General features: G+C 41.4%; 1 protein-coding gene across 1 annotated transcript; it reads right to left on the minus strand.

Annotated features, from left to right (window-relative positions):
- Positions 1-3,589: 3,589 nt before the first annotated feature.
- Positions 3,590-14,724, minus strand: cnn2 (calponin 2). The gene is made up of 7 exons (XM_049599079.1): positions 14,545-14,724; positions 8,727-8,848; positions 8,537-8,603; positions 7,346-7,483; positions 7,074-7,190; positions 6,188-6,331; positions 3,590-4,548 (listed from the first exon to the last, which is right to left on the minus strand). The coding sequence occupies exons 1-7, from the start codon at positions 14,599-14,601 to the stop codon at positions 4,246-4,248; spliced, it is 948 nt and encodes a 315-aa protein (XP_049455036.1). The 5' UTR covers positions 14,602-14,724; the 3' UTR covers positions 3,590-4,245.
- Positions 14,725-20,312: the final 5,588 nt, after the last annotated feature.

The following is a 20,312-nucleotide window of genomic DNA, read 5'->3' on the forward strand; positions in this document are numbered from 1 at the left end:
CTGAAAATTACAACAGAAATGAACAAGTCTGCCAATTTTACACATCTCTGCAATTCAGATCAATTGCCAGTTTTCTACCCAGAAGTGATTGTTGTTGTTGTTAGCGTGACGTCACAGTGATTCAGTATATACACCATTTCAAATTTGACAGCATCAACACTCTAAATGGGCTCCTTTATATTTCCTGTTGGAATGTTTGTTAATGCCGTACTGTAGCTGACAGGAAGTAAAGGGGCACCAAAGCCAATGCAAGGAGTAATGAAACTGTTCATTCAGACCATTTCAAACGTGAAAAATGAAAATTCTAAATCCTTTCTATTTACTGTTGGAATGTTCTTCAGTGTGTGCGAATGACATCAGCTGTCACTAAGTAGACGTGGACCAAGGAAACTAACATGATGTAGCTAACTTGAAGCAAACAGGGGCTTGAGTTATGTGCAGCTGACGGACAGAGACATGATGTGTTTGGAGACCAATGACAAAAATATACACAGTTTGAAAAAAAACATCAGTCAACATCATTTAATGTGTTTCTTTTGTTTTTTTGTTTTGTTTCGTGGAAGGATTTTTCATTCCAAGGTGAAACAATGAAGATATGATAAGCTATACTGTGATTTGCAGTGCCTACCCCATTAACTTAAATAGAAGTGGCACCAAAGTCTGGCTCCAATGTAACACTCACTGCCTGACGTCATGACCTTTCTTTCTTTTATCTTCCTTGCTAGCTGAAAGGATGTAAAGAGGAGCCAAAGCTAATGTCCTGCCAACAGAGTGGCAGGGAAACAGTCCATACAGACCGTGTCAAACTTGAAACATAAAAGCTGTAAATGAGTTCCTTTGTATTTCCTGTTGGAAAGTTCTGCAGTGTCTGTGGATGACATCAGCTGTCACCAAGTCAACATGGACCCAAGCTGTTGCATGGCAATGTAATAAAGTGAAACAGCCCATGAAGACAGAATGAGTGGCTACAGTGCTGTTGAAGTCATGCAATGACTGTGCAGAGACGCAAAGAGTGCAGATGTGGTTGACGTGGAAATGCTGACCAATCAGAGCAGATTAGGCTCTTTCAGAAGTAGGGGCTGTTTTGTAGAGACAGGCACCAAAATGGAGCAGCTGAGACAGAGGGTGAATATAAATAAATTCAGGGGTGTAGTGGCGAGTGACCTACCATCTACTTAGTAGTACACCCACCTCATCAACTACCAGTACATCACTGGGTACGTTAAGGCAGACAGAATATTGAAGCATGTAAAGAAGCAGGGTTCTACCACACCAGACAGGACCCCAGGTGCAGGCTGGGCAACTCCTGAGACAGTTCAGCACATAACAGCAGGGTGTAAGATGCAGGCAGGAACAGCATAATCAAGTGGCTGGCATAGTGTACAGGCACATCTGCACTGAGAATGGGCTGGAAGTCCCAATGTCACAATGGAAGACACGTCCTAAGGTGGTTGAGAATGACCAAGCTAAGATCCTGTGGGACTTCCAGATCCGGACCGACACACTGGTGATGGCTAACCAACTGGACATTGTGTTGTTGGACAAACAACAAAAGAAGGCAGTGGTGATAGATGTAGCAATCCCGAGCGACAGCAACATCAGGAAGAAGGAACACGAGAAGCTCGAACAATACCAAGGGCTGAAACAGGAGTTATAAATAATGTGGGGAGTCCTCGGGCTGTGACCCCCAAACTGGGAGAGTGACTCCAGCAGATTCCACATACAACATCTGAGATCTCTGTCCAGAAAAGTGCAGTCCTAGGAACAGTCAACACACTGCGCAGAACCCTCAAACTCCCAGGCCTTTGGTAGAAGGGGGGATTGACCACAATGATGCTGAACATCGTTTCCTTTGGGAACTTTAAGGGTCAGTTCAGTGTTTTATTTTCACTTCCTCTTGTGGTGTCTAGCCATTGAAATAGTTTTGGTTTTATTGACCCAGGTTTTGAAATGTCATACCTGCCTCTGCTTCAATACAAGGGACACAAGATGGATTATTTAAAATTTTGAAGTATCTATTCTACTCTCAGACATCTCAAAACCTGGACAATAAACACCCAAACTATGTGTATGGCTCGATACCACAAGGCAGAAAGCAAGATTTTATTCAGTTTTTTCTTTTAACTAACCCTTTAAAAACATACTGCGTCTGTATTCTAAGGAAGTAATATGCAGTAGTGTGCAGTTGTTCAGTAATAGCGCAACTTGTGGACTGAAAACCCTTCCTGTTTGTTTTATCTCTGGGCAACTGGTTTATCATCTCATCAGTCATCACATGAATATATCTGATAAATATGCTTCCATGCAGGTACTAACTGATGTTTGTGCACTATCTTGACTAGACAAGACCTAAACAATAATTCACCACTGCATTTTAACCGTTTGAAACATGGAACGACAATATTTTCTTGTGCTGCGTTCAGGTGCCTTTTAGCAAATATTAGTGGGGGGAAAAGGCAATGATCAACTTAGTAAGAAATGTCCCATAAATTGCAAAACAATAATAGATTTATAAAGTTACTTAAAAAAAAAAAAAAAACTAGAAAAAAAGAAAAAGCTTGTGTTTGTTTTTTTTTTAATTTTCTTAATTTCTCTCTTTTTTTGCTAATGTCCTTGTTTTTAATTTCCTGCTAATTATTTGGGTCATTTCTTCTTTCGTTGCTCATTGCCTTTTTCTTTCTTAATTCTAAAAGAAATCAAGCCAATTTGTTCAGGTTTCAAAGGGTTAAGTGAGAAAAACCCATCCTCCGTGCCAAACATTTGTCTTATTACAAACCAAATCGACACGTTGTAATGGGTACACATCTTTATTACACGGTATTCACAAAAACAAACTTCTCGGTTCGTTTCTTTTTCCCACTGGCATATAGATTATTCCAGAGCATAAAGTATAGTCTAATACCAAATGTTATTCAGTCTAATACCAAATGCTATTCAGAGTCCAGATAGAAAACAATCCCATATTAAATCACAAATATGCATAAATAATAACCTTAAATGATCAAATATATTTGAGTGATTGGTTTGCTTATCAACCAATGTTTAAGCCTGATGAACTTAAAGGAGCAGTGTGCAGGATTTAGTGGCATCTGGCGGCGAGGTCACAGATTGAAGCTGAGTACCCATCGTTTTCCAAACCTACAGTGGCCTCAGGTGGCGTTTGGCTCGTCTGCTCTGTGCTACTGTAGAAACATGGTGGTGCAACACAGCAGACTCTCCCTATGTACAAATAAACGGCTCATTCTATGCCAATAAAAACACAATGCTTAGTCTGAAGAGATGAACGTTATGAATGTTATATTCAATTCCTGCCAGTAGATCCCCCCTAAATCCCACACACACACACTGCACCTTTAAACATTACTCACTGACAGAAAAGAATCCAGTATTCTTGCTTGGAATGTTCAAATCTTCACTTGTGTTATTGTATCCACTCCCCCACGGTCTTTAATCCAAAGAAAACAAGCTTAACGCCAGTTGGACTGGTTATAAAAACAAAGGAAATATTTCCTCCATTAGAAAAAGATGCAATGAATGAAAGACAAGACAGAATATGAAAAGATGAAAAGGTAAGATTTGTTTGTTCTAGAAAAAAAAAAAAATTGTTCCCTCATCTGTCTGAACAACTAAAAGCGCTCACGACTCTATTTTAATGACCAATACTGAGGGGTTAAAGAAGATACTGGAGAAGTAACAAACATATGTACATTCTCATTCACAGGAATCATGTTTTTACAGATGAAACAGCGATTACAGAGAAACACAAGCATGGGTGTTTTGATCATAACATGGTGCACGTACTTAAAAATGGTTTTAAAAAAACAAACTCCCTATGTTTCACTTTAAGTTTCATGTTGCCCTTAAAAAAAAAAAAAAAAAAAAAGAGGAATCTCCCTTAATGTAACTCATGAGTCAGCAAAACCAAAACAAGAATAGTAGGGCTTTGGCACATTAAAACAAAATCCCTGGGATAGAAAACTAGCCAAGCCAAAAATTTTGGCTTTTGTGGTCACGTTAAATACAAAAATCACAGAAATACAGTTCATCATGATATGTGTAACATTGGTTCTGCACAAATAGGGGTAAGAAAACAATTTCATACAATACTAAAAAGGATATGACCCCAAAAAAAAGGTGCAACATCCTATGGGTATAAAAAATAAGCCCTCAAGCCGGGCGCCTCAGGGGTTTCTTTCTGCAGAACATGCCTCCTTCAGATACTCTCTCTTCCTCAGCTCCCTCCCTCTAATAATCTGTCCCGTCCTCGTGGTACACCTCTTCTTCCTGGTAACCTTGGTAACCCTCGTCTTGGTAATCTGGGAGGTAGTCGCGGATGACGCCCGCCCCGTTTTGATTATCTGTACCCTCTGCAGCTGTAGGACAGTACTTGGCGTCACAGATCTGCCGCCCCAGGCCGAAGTTCTGGCCGCTCTGGTTGGCTCCGTCTTTGTAGCCCATCTGTAGGGACATGGTGCTGTTGTCACACTTGTCTGTGCCTGTCTTGAAGTCGTAAATGGCACGCCTTGTCCCTGGAGCCGTCATGCCAGCCTGTGGTAGACAGGGGACAGTTAAAATAAGAATCACAACAACATTTATGTTTAAAAAAAAGTTAGACCGAATCACTGTGACGCCACTCTATCAATCAATCAATCACTTCAGTTTAGACAACAATGGACAATTGATTTGAATTGTGGAGACATGAAATCATCATGTTCAGCCCTGACTGTACTGTTTAAAGACGAACGGTTAAACACTGTGGTCCGACCTATGTAGCATCTCTGCTGTGCTTGTTTTATTCACTGAGTTGCTTTGCTGATGTTTTTGGTAAACCACATCTACCAGCACAGAAGCTGAGCAGCAGACTTTTAGCCACCCCTAAAAGTATCTATTTAAGTGTGCCCTATATTTGCATACTAACTGATGGAGGCAGCAGTAAACCGGTAACTCCAGTGTTCTGCTAAGTAAAATTACTGTTTTCTCAATAGAGTCTGGTGGCTTTGAGGTAATGGCGTCAGCTCCCCATCAAAAGTCGGGGTCTGATGGCAAGATGACGTGGTGAAAATACAAAATACTAATATACACAAACTTTTTTTAAGTAGGACTTTTTTGTAGGTGGCTAAAAAAAAAACAAAAAACAAAAACCCACTTGAGGCAGCGTTCGCTCATTTTATGTACGTGATATGAGGGTTTTGTACCCTAAGTTATTGTAAACAAATGTGATTCGGTCTGTATAACTTATTTTTCTTGTGTAAACTGAATCAATGTTTGTTCATGATTTACTTCAAGGTAGGAAAACCCCTGCGTCAATGAGCAAACTCTTCTTCAGTTGGTTAGGTATTAGCCACTGAAAAAAAAAGTCCACCCAGAAAACTCTCAGTTTAAGCGTACGCAATGCTCAAAAAAAAAAAAAAAAAATTTACGCTACAAGTATATTTCTGACATGTTTGGTGAAGCATAATCTGCATAGACAGCTGTTTAAAATCACACATAAAGTTGTTTTATTTTATTAACTGTGTGAGCGTCAGATTCCCCTCACTCACTACAGTCACTGAGAAATAAAAATCAGTGTATCAATAAATACAAACACTGATTTCTTCCTATGGTGCTTGCATCAAACTATTTTGGCTCAGTAAATGACTGCTGTCAGTCAGCCTGGCGAAGACAGTTAGGCTGGCCCATAGATTCATAATGGGCTGGACTCCATGGCTGCGATATAAGACTATCACATTGCACAACATAACAAAATTCTCCAGGTGTGAGACATGGAAGTTAAGGTATGCGTGACACCTTTTTCCCGTCGAGTGACACACTTAAGTGTCATGCACCCAGCCATAAATCAGAGCTTAGTGAGAAAGATAAAGCGGTAAAATTGTTCCAATTATAACATATGCGTACACTGATGAATCAGCTCTACTTGTACAGAAGTTAAGCAATGTAGTGCTGTGGACAGGGGCCACTGTAAAATGTATTTTAAGCCACCTTATAAAAAAATCTAAGACACTGGCAAAGCAACACAGTGAATCAAATAGGCAAAGCAGAATCCAGGAGTTTTCGGCTTCCTACAAGACTAAACATGACTCTAGATTACAGCAGTGGAAGGGCAGAGAGTAAGTGATGCCCCCAGGCTTATTTCCACTGGAATCCTATAATTATGATTTCATGAGAAGTTGGAAATATGTTGCAGTACCTGGCTCGCCCCCTTGTTGGTTCCCATTTGCAGGCTGATTGTTGTCTGGTCCAGGGGGGTCTCCTTGACATTGGGGTCATACAAGTGCCTCCTGGTGCCATATGCTGTCATACCGGCCTGACTGGCACACTTGTTGGTCCCCATCTGAAGACAGAAGCACCACAATAAATGGCTGTTTTGCAAAACAAAAGCTGCTGCACTTTTATGATAACAGGCAGCAGTGAAATGTTGCACAACATCGACAGGAATGGAAGGGTTGTTTATGTAACCGTGACACTGGGCAAACATATACTTCACACTCAGCTGTGACTAACACTCAAGTGAAGTTGTAAACAGTAAGTTGTATGGTTAGCTTTTTTCTCACTGTGTAAGTAGCCTTCATATCTATCCCCACATATTTCATGGCGCCGGAAACAAAAACAGAACAGAGAAGCTTGAGAGGCAGTGAGAACAATGAGTAGCATTAATACTGAGGTATGCTATGCCTGACATGAGATCATGACAAAGTCCGGTTTTGCAATAGTTTCGACACATGCTGCAGTGAGCTCAGCTTCCCAAGTAGGTCAAGTGTCTCAAGATCAAATTAAGAAGCTGACTTTTATGGAGTGACATTTCTCAGTCATGTGAAATACCCCTTTTTCCTTTACTGACAATCTGGGAATATTTTGTCTGCTCACATTTGATTATTTCATCACCACAGCCTTGAGTATCACTGTTCCAACAGTCATGTGACATGCTGACTGTAAATAGAGGGCGATTGTCAAGAGCGTTAAGCTTATCACAGATAAGAGTTAAAAAAAACAGAACTGCTGCTGAGTCTTCGCATTTTAAACCCTGCTGCTCACACAGGAATCTAAAAACAAACAAAACAAAAAACAAACGGTACCTGTAAGCCGATGACGGCCTGTCCAGCCTTCAGCTTCTCATCATCAAACGTCCTCTCATGCCTGGCAGCGTACTTCACCCCAATGTCCACCCGTGACTGGCAGCCCTTGGTCTTGGCCTGAGAGGAAACACAGCGCAGATGGTTGTCAAAATACAACAGAAATACTAACATCCAATCATTCGTAAATTATAATAATAATAATTTAACTTTCTATAACGGAGCTGGAAGGAAACCATCACTCCCACAACAAGTGGCTGATTTTCAAGGCTCACCATGCTAGCGAGCGCAAGCAGCGTTGTCTGGACTTGCGTCATGTTGCCATTCTCAAACAGGTCGTTGGCTTCAAAGATGTCATGAGGCTTCAGGCCATATGATGTGATGGCACTGATGAAGTTTGTCAGGTTCTCCAGCTGAAACCACACCAATTAAAAACAAGATCAACAATGTGTGTGCAGGATTTAGAATGACGGAGGTGTGTATTAATAGGAAGCAGTCCAGTACAGGCTGTACACAGCCATAGCAAACTTATATTTAACACTTTAAAGATAATTTTTAACCAAATTTATGACTGATTTTTGGATAAATCTGCATTTATTCAAGTATAGTTATTAGAGTGAGTGGGTTAATCTACATTTTGCCAACAGCCAAGTGCAGTATGAAGTAAAAAGACAGTGTAATATGTTCAGTGGTAGGTTTAAAGATTTGTAACATCAAGCAGAAGAGCTTGATTCAGTTTGACAGGAAATCAAAAGATGGATAAATGAAATTAGATAAACTGTTTGTGGCAGTTAAGTTCTTAGAAACTCAAATTCAATGCAATTAAATGACTCATAAGGCCTCATATTTATAAAATTGAATTAAGACTTCATAAGGCGCCAGACACCCTGTTGTCGCTGTAACAACAGTTTGTGTTTGCAACGCTAAGCCGGTCTTTACTATCTCTACCAGTGTTTACTGTGACTGGCTGCACCTTAGGAAAGAAACCAGTTTCAGGAGTGGCTCTAAGCTCGTCAGTAAAAGCAAAAGAAGTTGCCACTGCCAGCATAACATGTATCACCATGACCGAGCACGGTTCAGTGTGCTGACATCCCAAATGGTAGAAAACACTCGAAGCACAAGACGACAGCACAAGATGATATTTGTTCACTATGTACAAAAGCAAGTCTCAACCTGTGTTTGATGTCATCACCAGTGTCAGTAAAATGAACCGCTGCAACTAGGCAATAATTTTATTATGTAATACAAAACAAGAAACCTGATCCGAGATTTTGGCTTAAAAATACTTCAACGGTCAGTTTAGCTGTTTGGCTTCTAAAGATTTCTCATCTAGGGTTGGGTCAAAGATTGAAAATTGTCCTCCCTCAATGTTGAACAGGTGATTACGGCTCTGAGGTTCTAACAAAGGACACTTATTGTGCTGCACCCTCACTTGGCTAAAAAGCATGTGTCATCTTCTAACTCACCTGATGCCAGTTCAGCGCTGATTTGTTGACCTTTTTCACAGAGTTTGGAGCAAGTTTGTTGATAAGACTGTGAAGGGAAAAAAACAGAAAGAATATAATTAAGTTTTCCAAACCACTGTGCGTAATAAAATGGATGATCAGGGCTTTCATGGTGCAGCAGGGTAATGGACAATATGTGATCTCTGCTTACTCGCACAGAATGACTCCATTCTTCAGGCCTTTCTGGAAGTCGGGGCCAATACTAGCGCCAGTGATGTCTTCGATCCAGATTCTCAGCTCCTCCTCTTTCTGTAGGTCATACTTCTGTGCGATCTGGTTGGGCAGAAAGGTCATAGGTCACATTTGTTCAATAATAGCCCTGCTTGGTTGCTGCAAAAATGTTGGTATTGTACCTTTTAATGACAGTTTGGGACATGTCCTGCCGTGTTTGTAGCTAAAAAAGCGGGTGATTTTTAGTAATAGTTTGGGACATGTCCTGCCGTGTTTGTAGCTAAAAAAGCGGGTGATTTTTAGTAATAGTTTGGGACATGTCCTGCCGTGTTTGTAGCTACAAAAGCGGGTGATTTTTAGTAATAGTTTGGGACATGTCCTGCCGTGTTTGTAGCTAAAAAAGCGGGTGATTTTTAGTAATAGTTTGGGACATGTCCTGCTGTGTTTGTAGCTAAAAAAGCAGGTGATTTTTAGTAATAGTTTGGGACATGTCCTGCCGTGTTTGTAGCTACAAAAGTGAGTGATTTTTAACAATAGTTTGGGTCATGTCCAGCTGTGTTTGTAAAGACAAATGCCGGTGTTTTCTAACATATCTGGCTGTTTTTGTAGCGACAAAAGCGGGTGTTTTTTTAACGACAGTTTGGGACATGTCCTGCCGTGTTTGTAGCTACAAAAGCAGGTGATTTTTAGTAATAGTTTGGGTCATGTCCAGCTGTGTTTTTAGCAACAAAAGCGGGTGTTTTTAATGATAGTACGAGCCATGTCCAGTCGTTCTAGTAGCGGCAAAAGCTGGTGTTTCTTAATCAATGGTTCAGGGCATAACTATCCACTCTTGTATCGACAAAAGACAATGTTTTTTTAATTGAAAGTTCAGGTCATGTCTATCCGTTATTGTAGCGACAAAAGTGGGTGTTTTCTAATGAGAGTTCCTAACATGTCCAGCCATTAAAGCTGGTGTTTTTTAATCAATAGATCAGGGCATGTCAATCCGTTCTTGTAGCAACAAAAGCGGGTGTTTTTTAATCAACAGTTCGGAGTATGTCCAGCTGTTTTTGTGGAGACAACAGCGGGTACCTTTGATGATAGTTCAGGACCTGTCCCGTCATGTCTGTAGTGGCAAAAGTGGGTGTTTTTTAACAATAGTTTGGGTCATGTCCAGCTGTTTTTGTGGTGACAAAACTGGGTATTTTTAAGTCAAAGCATATTTTCCTGACCCTACCAAAGTGTTTTTCATGTCTAAACCTAACCAGAGTTGTCACAATATAAAACTGAAGTTTTAATCTGCTGCACATGAAACCTACTAATGTAACATATCTGTGGTTTTCAGAAACGTACATTGCCAACATTTATTCTGGCCGTCGGATTGAATAGCCAGTAGGTGATTTGTTACAGAGTTTGTCACAGACTTCTTCTTTGTTACCAGAAGAAAAAATGATCTTCCTGTCCCGAGTGACCTCCCACTTGCACACTCCCCACTTTAAGAATTTCATAAAAGATACCGATAACTAAGCTGCAACCACAACATGTTATTTTTCCACAAGTTTATTATGACTGCACGAGATCAGGTTTCATGGTCACCCCTGAATTTCCCTTTGCCTCAGTGTAACACGCTGCGTCTACAGAAGGGACTTTTGTCTTCTACATTCCTCATAAATAAAAGGTGACACCGATGACCTGACACACACGCGCACACACGCGCACACAAGGATATCCTGTTTGCTAAACAGCTCTATTCTGCACTGAAACACAGGAAGGCAGTGGCTAAAAATGGGAGGGAGGGGAGCGTTTTAAAGGGCTTAACATGGCACAAAGATTGACTTTCTTGTGAAGGGCGTCACTGTCGAGGTGTTACTTTGATTTACAAGCTCTTTTTTTGATTGACGACAGAGGCGTGAGAGACATGCTACACCAGCTCTGAAAGAGGCCATTCAGGAAGTGCATTATGGTCACGTAAACAACAGACTTAGGTCCGGTGTGAGACAAACTGGAAAGCAGAAATGAAAGAAAAAGGAAAAAATGAGTGACTAAACGTGAAACAGGTATAGATTTCTTCTCCTCCAGTAAAGGATAAGGTGTTGACTGAGCTCCGTGCAAACCCACAAGCAGCCAACAATCCCTCTCTGTCCCGAGGGCAATGAGACGCCGAACCGCAGAGTTCAACCTACCATATACATAGAAGCTAGCCGCACTCAGCTCACAGCTGGTTGTACTCTTAAGGAATGTCTGTCTTCTAATTACATTTCCTTCATACGGTTATCCCCATATTAAAAAAAAAACACTCGCCATTTTAATTGCCCGCAAAGAATCCTACAGATGTAATTTGCAGAGACAAGCTGAACGCAAGGAATTTACCCCACAGCGGTTGGATAAAAGAGCTGAATGAAGCAGCGAGGGAGCTGAGTGCTGTGTGCCGGTCCAATGAATGAACACAGACCGCTGCTCACTGCAGCTGGTCAACTTTAAATTCACCGTTCAAACTCATGATTTTCTACATCTATAAAGCAAAAGTTAAAAGGGGGTTATGGACGGGTGTTAAGCCTTGGATTCCTCACATTTCATGGAGGAGGCTATGTCACCGCTGGCAGGAAATACCATTCAAGCCAGCACTTCTTTACCCCCCTCCGCTTCAAGGACATCACTGTTAACAGACAGAGGAAATATAAATGTTTTCTTTACGTCCGGCACATGTTGTTCTGTAGAGATTTGAGGAGGGCATGACCGTTTATTTTCTACACAAGGGCACAGTCAAGGACTGCAGATTTAAAAAAAATAAATCAGCTGAAAGCAAGTTAAAGAATAGTTTGAAGAGGCACCACTACGGGACCCCTTATTAAACAGCATGGCCAGTTGTTCCCTCGCCAAAAGTTAGTCTAAATTTGGAGCGCAATTAAGCCCTGTTCCTGACAAGCTATGCCAACATAGCCAATACCAATGAATGCCTTAAGTCGTTGTCTAGTTTCAAAAGATACCACTACCTTCACGGTACATTAAAAACTGGACAAGCCACAGCCTCTTACAGACAGTGAAGTCCCCCACCAATTATTTTCGCTAGGGGAGGCCCTGGCCACCCTGATACAGTTGTTGGCCCGACCACTGCCCCCCTAAAGCGAAAACTGGAGGCCAACACTGCTGTCTTCAAGAGGCTGTGGCTTGTCCAGCTTCTAATATAACATGAAGGTAGGGGTATCATTTGAAACTAGACAACCTCAGGCATCCATTCAAGGTTCCGACACATTTTCATGGAAAAATTTATGAGCTTTTCAATGACTTTAACATGAAATTTCCATCCGCCTTTCACAATGTATGAGCACACGGACAGAACTGAATAGTCCACTGTACTCCAAATGTTAGTTACTGTATCATAATTATTGTGTAAAGTAAACAAAAAGTGACACGTCGATGCATATTACAGCTACAGAAAATAAATTTGCCATCATGTTGCATTACATTATCTAAACACAGCAAAATTCCATGATTTTTCCAAACTCTCAAAAGGATTTTACTCAAACCACGACTTCTCAAGGCCTGATAATTAAGATTCAAAATTCCATGACTTTCCCCAGTTTTTTCCATGACCATGGGAACCCTGTCCATTACTACCACATTGGCATAGCTTGTCGAGAAGAGGGCTAACCCTGCATTCATGCAGTGTCGGAATAATCAGAAAAATTAGCTCTTGACTGGGAAAATTCACGTGAATGCCCCCTCAAGTTGGAAAGTTGGCAAAAGTTTTGGCACACCAGTTACTGAGCCGACGTCACATATGTAGAAACATGACGGCCGAAAATAAATGCTTGGTTGATGATGATAAACTTTATTTACTCATATACTGCATGTCAATGTTTTGCTGATATGCAATTTGTAACATGGTATTAGGGTGTAACCATTAGTTACTGTCAATGTAGAGTGACCTATGTTAGTTAAAAAGTTATTTATTAGCATCAGACAGTGATTTCCAAATGAAAAACAAAGCCCTTGTATCACTCTCTTCAAAGCCAGACTCCATTGAGAAAAACAGTGATTTAACAATGTTGAACCCAAGAGCTGCTGGGCTACTGGCCTCGACGAACACTTACATTTTTCAAGTTATTTTGCCATTTAAACTGTTTACTTTGAACTCAAAGTCACACAATAACACACACACACAAAAAAAAAAACTCTAAATGGAGTTTGGTGCCTTTAAGAAGAGCCTAGATGGGGAACTGAAGCTGTTGGCGGCTTGTTGGCTTCCCTGTCTGATGGAAAGGTAAGTGAAAATAGTGCTGACACTCTCAATATAGCATTTTTTTATTTTTAGTTGGGACTTTTTTCAGGTGGCTAAAATATGTTTTGTTGCGGACCCCCATCCACAGAAGTACATTGCTTCACTTCCGCTTCGGACTGCAGCCTGTTTCTCCAAACTGGTGGCGTGCCGGCTGACATCTACTGTTTGGAAAAGACTCACTATGGACAAGTATCACATACAACCCTACTTCAAAAAATCTGAACTGTCTCTTTAATATGCACAACAGATTAGTAATATTAAGTGTGAAATACGAAACCAACATATGAGTGTGTGATTCCTTAACTCTCCATTGACATGAATTCCGTTATGGCTTTTGATTTTTCCAGTGGGCCCATCTGAGCGCCCCCATGAAAGATTTCTGGGGGCGCCACTGCTGGTAGGTGTGAGCGAAACCTTTGTGTATTTTATAAAAGCTGCAGCTTATGATGTATTTCCTTCTTAGTAGATAAGGGGGAAGAAAGCACAGAAGTAGTAATGGTCAAGATGAAACTAGTAATAACGCAATGAACAGTAATACACAGTGACAGCACATTTTAAAGGGAAAACCCCATCCTCTCTCACACACTCACACACACACACACAGATCATCAGTGTGAGACACAGTAAAAACGTGGTCAAGTAATCTCCAGCATCAGCCTGGTATTTTAAGTGGATCCGGGTGTGCAGGCAGGTCAAAATAAACAAGGTGCTCTCCTCATCAAGGCCACACTCACAAAGTTACACATTACCGCAGACAGAGAGGGGTCACTTTGGAGACATGTTTGTTTTGTGGGACTTCAGTCTGCACAGGGACTGATCCTGCAGGGTAAAAACTAAAATAAAGAAAGACCCAAAGACAGAAAGAAAGACACCTCCCTGCACTGACAGGTCATGATTTGAGCGAGGGGAACTTTTATTAAAAGAAGCAGCACGACATCTAACTTACCACAAGGGGGGAAGGAGAGACTATTCACGCTGCGTAAAAGACGCAATAAAAAGACGCATAGAGAAGGGGGATAGTGAGGATGTATGACATCCAATCCCAGGACTAATAGATGAATTAAATTATCTGCTAATGCGGGTCACAACGCCGGTCAACAGGCTGCATGGGGAATAGAAAATTCTGGAAACGGGGATAACGAATTTGCCACAACGACACACTTCTTTGCCAAGAGGGACAACGCCCATAGGCTGTATTTAACTTTGTGTCCTACACCGGGGGAAAAGCAATAATCTGCTTTTCAACATGCACAAATAAAATATGAATATACACTTTGCAAAAAGATTCAAACTCAACGAAAGTTTTTGGAAAGTTATAAAGTCTGTTTATGATTTAAAAAAAAAAAAAAATCACTTTTAAATCTCTTCACGTCGTTTTTTGTTCACCTGAATACCTGACCAGAGCACGCGTATCAAAATGGAGGCCAGGTGACTCCGATGCTCGCGGGAAGCACAATGAGAGGAAGATGAGGAGGAGGAAAAGTTCTGTACAACTTTATGTGATGTGATTAAATAAATATATATGTACACCTACCTTGTTTTTGACTTCCGCTGATAATCCGTAGGCAGGTCCCTTGTTGAAACTAGCCATTGTCAAAGAGTTGAGAAGTTTCTATCTGGGCTGGGAAATAAAAGACGGCTCGTCGAGGACACAATGCGCTAAATAATTTTCGACTTTCTCTTCCAATGAAACTTCGGAGTGAAATAAATACTTCCTTTCTCTTTTACAGCCGCCAATTAGAGCGCTCCCACGGTTCCTGCCAAAGAGTGTCGACTCAAGAGTCAAGATAGTTCCCTGCTGATGCTTCACTGCAGGGGCGCGGAAACTTATACACACAGCTCAGTGGCGTGTTTGTGGGAGGATCCCTAATGAATTTCATTTGTATCATCATGCTATGTTTCTGCCAATAGCCCATAAATCCTGCATGCTGTATTTGAGCTATTGACATGTACACTCACTGACCACTTTATTAGGTACACCATGCTAGTACCAGGTTGGACCCCTTTTGTCTTCAGAACTGTCTTAATTCTTGGTGTCACAGATTGAACAAGGTGCTGGAAACACTCAGAGATTTTGGTCCATACTGACATGATAGCATCACACAGTTGCTGCAGATTTGTGAAGTGCACATCCATGATGTGAATCTCCCGTTCCACCACATCCCAAAGGTGCTTTATTGGATTGAGATCTGCTGTCATGTTCAAGAAACCAGTTTGAGATGATGTGAGCTTTGTGACATGGTGTGTTATCCTGCTGGAAGTAGCCATCAGAAGATGGGTACACTGTGGTCATAAAGGGATGGACACGGTCAGCAACAATACTCAGGTAGGCTGTGGAGTTTAAATGATGCATGTACTAGGGCTCGTCATAATAGTGTGCACTGGGACCTGTTGTAACTTCCTTAGCCACTGGCCAGAGGCGTTACGCTTTTGGATTGTCCGTCCCATTCTTGTAAATACGATATCTCAGGAATGCCTTGAAGGGAAAAAAAAATTCAGATTTGTCACAAACATCCACTTGGACTTGACAATGAACTCATTAGATCTTGGTGATAATCGGTCAAAGGTCAGGATCACTGTAACCTCTTCTCTCTCATTCTTGTGAACGCATTATCTCAACACCTTTTTACAAACTTGGCACAAATGTCCACTTGGACTCAGTGATTAACTAATTTGATTTTGTTGATCAAAGGTCGTGGTTAATGTGACCTTGTATCTTTCTCGTTCCCGTGATCATAACATCTCAAGAGGGCCTTGAGGGAGTTTCCTCAAATGGTAGACCTACACATGTTCTAAATATTGAGGGGGACATGTCATCTGTGTCCCCACAAAATCTTTGCCTACAGTTTTTAAAGACTTCTCAAACAACAATGCCAGGAATACGAATGTGAGGAGGAAAATGGTGATGCTTTTCTCCTGTTTATCATTCAGTTAGAGAAAAAAAAAATAGTCCAACACATTCTCATATTGCTATATGTGAAGATTTCAGGGGGTACACAGGGGAAATGTCCCCCTTCATCTCAGAAACATGTGCATTTGTTGTCCCCTTGCCCAATGAAATAATAGGAGTAGCAGAGGACTTTTATTTTAATTTAATTAAAGACATTTCCAACATAAATTGATGCAAAAAAAGGGTAAAAATGATGCTTAAACATTCATTAGAATGCAGGAAATTAAGTGTTTGGCACTCGAAATTTCTCGGGGAAAGACCCCAAATCCCCCAGATCCTAGAAAATAAAACACACACCAGATGCATGATGGAGAGCTGTGTCATTTGTCACACATGAATGTATGCCCACAGCACATAGCAGACATATTATGCAGACAGCAGAGTGAAAATAATCACATTTCCCCTCGTGGATTAATAAAGTATGTCTTAAATCCTTTAATAAATCTATAATTTTCTTCAAAACTGACACATTGAGCTTTATTAAGTACACGTTATATACTGTGCAAGCTCAAAGAAAGTCATTATAGAGTTATAGCTATCATACATTACAGGCTTTATAACCCTACACTCAAACAACTTCATAGAAACCACCCCTCCATCTCTTATATAACAGCTGCAGCGATCCCGGAAGTGCGCAGCAGACCTCCTCTTGTTTCTCTTGTGGACTCTTTGGTTATACGCTTCGTTAATCGATCCTAGACTCCACCTTTCCCCTTCTCTTCCTAAGATCGCGATTGACATCAAAAACTCCTTATATGGAAGGAAACTTCCCAAATTCCTGAATAGTGGGAGTGCTCCACGGGTCCCACCCTGCATACCAGACGTGCAGCGGACGAGACGACTTGTCGCACTTTTTTGAGTCACTGTCGAAAAGAGAGAGAGGGGTAAAAAAAAAAAAAAAAAAAAAGTTTCGAGTAACTGAACTCAGCACAATGAGCTACTGGGGTGACGTAATGTCGGTGCTATGAGGCTTTAGATAACAGACACAGCTTCCCTTCACACGCCAGGATCTGTGAATCTGTTCAGTCATATCTGGTTTACAGCAGTTCACTTGGCAGGATTGAGTCCTTCTTTACATATTAATGAATCAGGTTATAATTTAACCAGACTGAGAGTTGAGAGGACAGATTGCCTTTTGCTTTCTCTTCTTTCAGCTCCACACACACAAACAGCATGGTGCTTTTTCTGTTAATGCAAAGCAATGATTTTAAAACAGAAGAGCACTTGAAATGTATTTCCTCTCACAATAACACTTTAAAACTCCCTTTTCTGTCAATAAAGCACCGAACATTACACCACACTTTCTGACAGGAAGCCCAGTAACTGTGACACATACTCAGTTGTTTGTCCAGGCCAGCCATAATCTAGTTAAGGACAACAGGGCCATTGATAAAGACAGAGCGACTGACTACTGGGCAGTCAAGTAAATTAACTTGGACATTAGTGACCTTTAAAACTGACATTTGTTTCCGCAAGACTGCATCTGTGCTGCATTTAGTTACGTCTCCAGCACCTGAAATAATATGTTGGGGATTAAAGGGATAGTTCAACCCCAGAATCAAACATTCATATTTGTCGTATCCGTCTAGACTGTTTTGGTGTGAGTTTCAGAGTGTTGGAGATATCAGCCGTAGAGGTGTCTGACTCCTCTCCAGTATAATGGAACTAGATGGCACTCAGCTTGTGGTGCTCAAAACACCAAAAAATCTATTTGAAAAAGTCAACAGCAACATCTCTTTCTAGACGTCATGACCTGGTTACTCAAGATAATCCACAGACTATAGGCCCGTTTCCACCGCAGGAACTTCGGGGTAAATTTATGGGGCCGGGGCCGTTGGTGCGTGTCTCCACCGCAGGAACCACCCCCGACGGACAGAGTTCTGGAACTTTTACAGGGGCTAAACAAGTCCCTGCCTCGGAGTAGGTACTCAGAACGGCCCCGAGAGAGTCCTGGCTGGGACTTGAGGATTACTTGGTGTTGATTGGATATACTCAAGGCGGAATGTGACGTCAACAGAGAGCAACAAAATAGCCGGCATTTTTAAAACTCAGCAGACAAGAGTTAGCTTGTTCATAGCTTCCACCGCCCTGTAAACAAACTCAATAACGGGTCTGTGAAAAAAATAATTTTTTTCCAGCGGATATCTTAGTTACAACATGATTGAGCTAGCAAAGCAGTTTTGCGTTGCTATGTGTGGTATTTATTCAGTTTTGGGAAATCACAATGTCCAGAAAGCATCAGTGGCTGCCGCTGACAGGGACAGCTAACACTAGCAGTAAAGCTAACAGCAGGACGTCATCTGTTAAAAGCCTCCTGTTGTCGGATACGACATGAAACTACTCCAGTTAGCTCAATCATGTTGTAACTAAGACATCTGCTGGAAAAAAAAATTTTTCACCAGCCACTTTGTGAGTTTAGTGAGTTATCACAGACACCACTATCGGCTAACAGCTAACAGCGTCCCTACGCCACTACGTCGCCCCGGTCAAAATGGTTGCGCAACCATTACATCACATCCAGAGCCAGGTAACTTTACAGGAACCTTCTCCTACTCTGCTCTCTCAGTGGAGACATGGCGGTTGAGAGGGCCGAGCGAGAGGACGTTCCTGTAGTAGCTCCTGCCCCCCAAATAGTACCAGGAACTTCTTCAGTGGAAATGGGCCTCTTGTTGTGAGCAGTTTCATGTAGGAACTATTTTCTTTTTACAGAACTAAACCCACCAACCATATCACCTCAAAGGTAAGGTACCATGTTCTTTCAAGGGTACCGACCAAATTATGTCTGTACTACTGAGTACTGATTGACCTGAGAACGCATCTGGGTAAGAATGAAGGGTGTATACAAGAGTCAGAAGTGCCACCTGGCACCCTGAAGCTGTGAATTCAGCCACAGATCATGTAGGAACTATTTTCTTTCTACCAAACTACATGCATGGATGGATTACTGAACGGGTCTAAGGTCGGAGATCTACTTGCTTTCAACTACAGATTGCGTCACCTGCATCTGTTTGGAGTGTTTATTGTTCACATCCCCAGAAATTAATGCAATGTGTCCACAAGATGTAATACCCACACGTCGGGGTAGTGTTGGCAGAATGAGATAAAGTAAGTCAACATTGTCAAGATATGGTTTATACAAACCATCTGTGACTGCGCTGCGGGCACTTTTTGTGCCATGATTCACGCTGATCTCAGAATTAACAGTACAGTAACCTTCTGGAGTGTTACATCCAACCCGGTCTCACTGAAAAGTTGGTGAAATCCGGTGCTTGGGCAGTGACTTGCGAATGTCAGACACTGACAAAAAAAGCTGTCCTTTAACAACGCCTTGATAAACTGCCAGTTGCTGTTATAGTTTAATGGTGCTCGGCGGCATTGGGGGAAACAAGGTGGGTCAAGAATGAAAGTTAAGGCAGCGCAAGTCCTGAATAGGTCGGGCTGGAGGGGTGGTGGATGGGTCCAACAAACACCGACTTTCACCCGGGAAAGCCAAACCCTGTTCTTTTCCTTAACCTTAACCATGTGCTTTGTTGTACTGACGTAGTGCATTTATTTTGACAGAGACTGTAAGTAAACATTAAATTTCAAAATTTCAAAAAGTGTATGTTGAAAGAAGACAATGCATGTAACAAGCAGAACTTGACAGTGTCCCACAACGCCAACAACCAACACACCCAGGGTACCTCGCCATACCTGGACATGGAAAGTCCATGACAAATGTCAATATGTGACGAGGTCTGAGTGAGAATGTGTTGTTACATCATGCAAATCTGGACGTTCTGTATGATCTAACTTCTCTGGTGTGCTTTCTTTTTTTTTTACTGTTTAAAATAAAATGATGAATAGAACAATACATTTTATCTGTAAATATTATATTTTGCAAACTTGTGTCTTTTTCCATACATGTTTCACAAATCACCCTTAAGAGTATTTTGTGTTTTTTGACTTTTTGAATATTTTCTAGAATTGTATCAGAAATTATATTTACTTTTATACTACTGCCGCTGTTTAAATTTGAAAACCCCTACAAAGAGCTGGGACAGAAAAATGGCTCTTTGATAGTAAAGGTTCCCGAGCCCTGCTCTGGCAGAATCCTCCAGTAACATGCACAGTACATTGACAAGTATGTGAGTAATTCTGTTCATGACGCAGCTGGTTGTCTGAGCAAAGACATGGTTAAAAAGCAAGTATATGTCTGGCCTAATGGGCACAGGTCCAAGGCCCAAAGCGCAGGGTCCCCCATGGCCTTCATCTGCCAAATGTCACTCACATTACTGTAACATGTACCGACCAGGAAGAGACTCAAAATGACCACAAAGAGATGCAAAGAGACACAAAACAGCCTCAGAGAC

This window comes from Epinephelus fuscoguttatus, linkage group LG15 (genome assembly GCF_011397635.1).
Source record: "Epinephelus fuscoguttatus linkage group LG15, E.fuscoguttatus.final_Chr_v1".
Taxonomy (NCBI): domain Eukaryota; kingdom Metazoa; phylum Chordata; class Actinopteri; order Perciformes; family Serranidae; genus Epinephelus; species Epinephelus fuscoguttatus.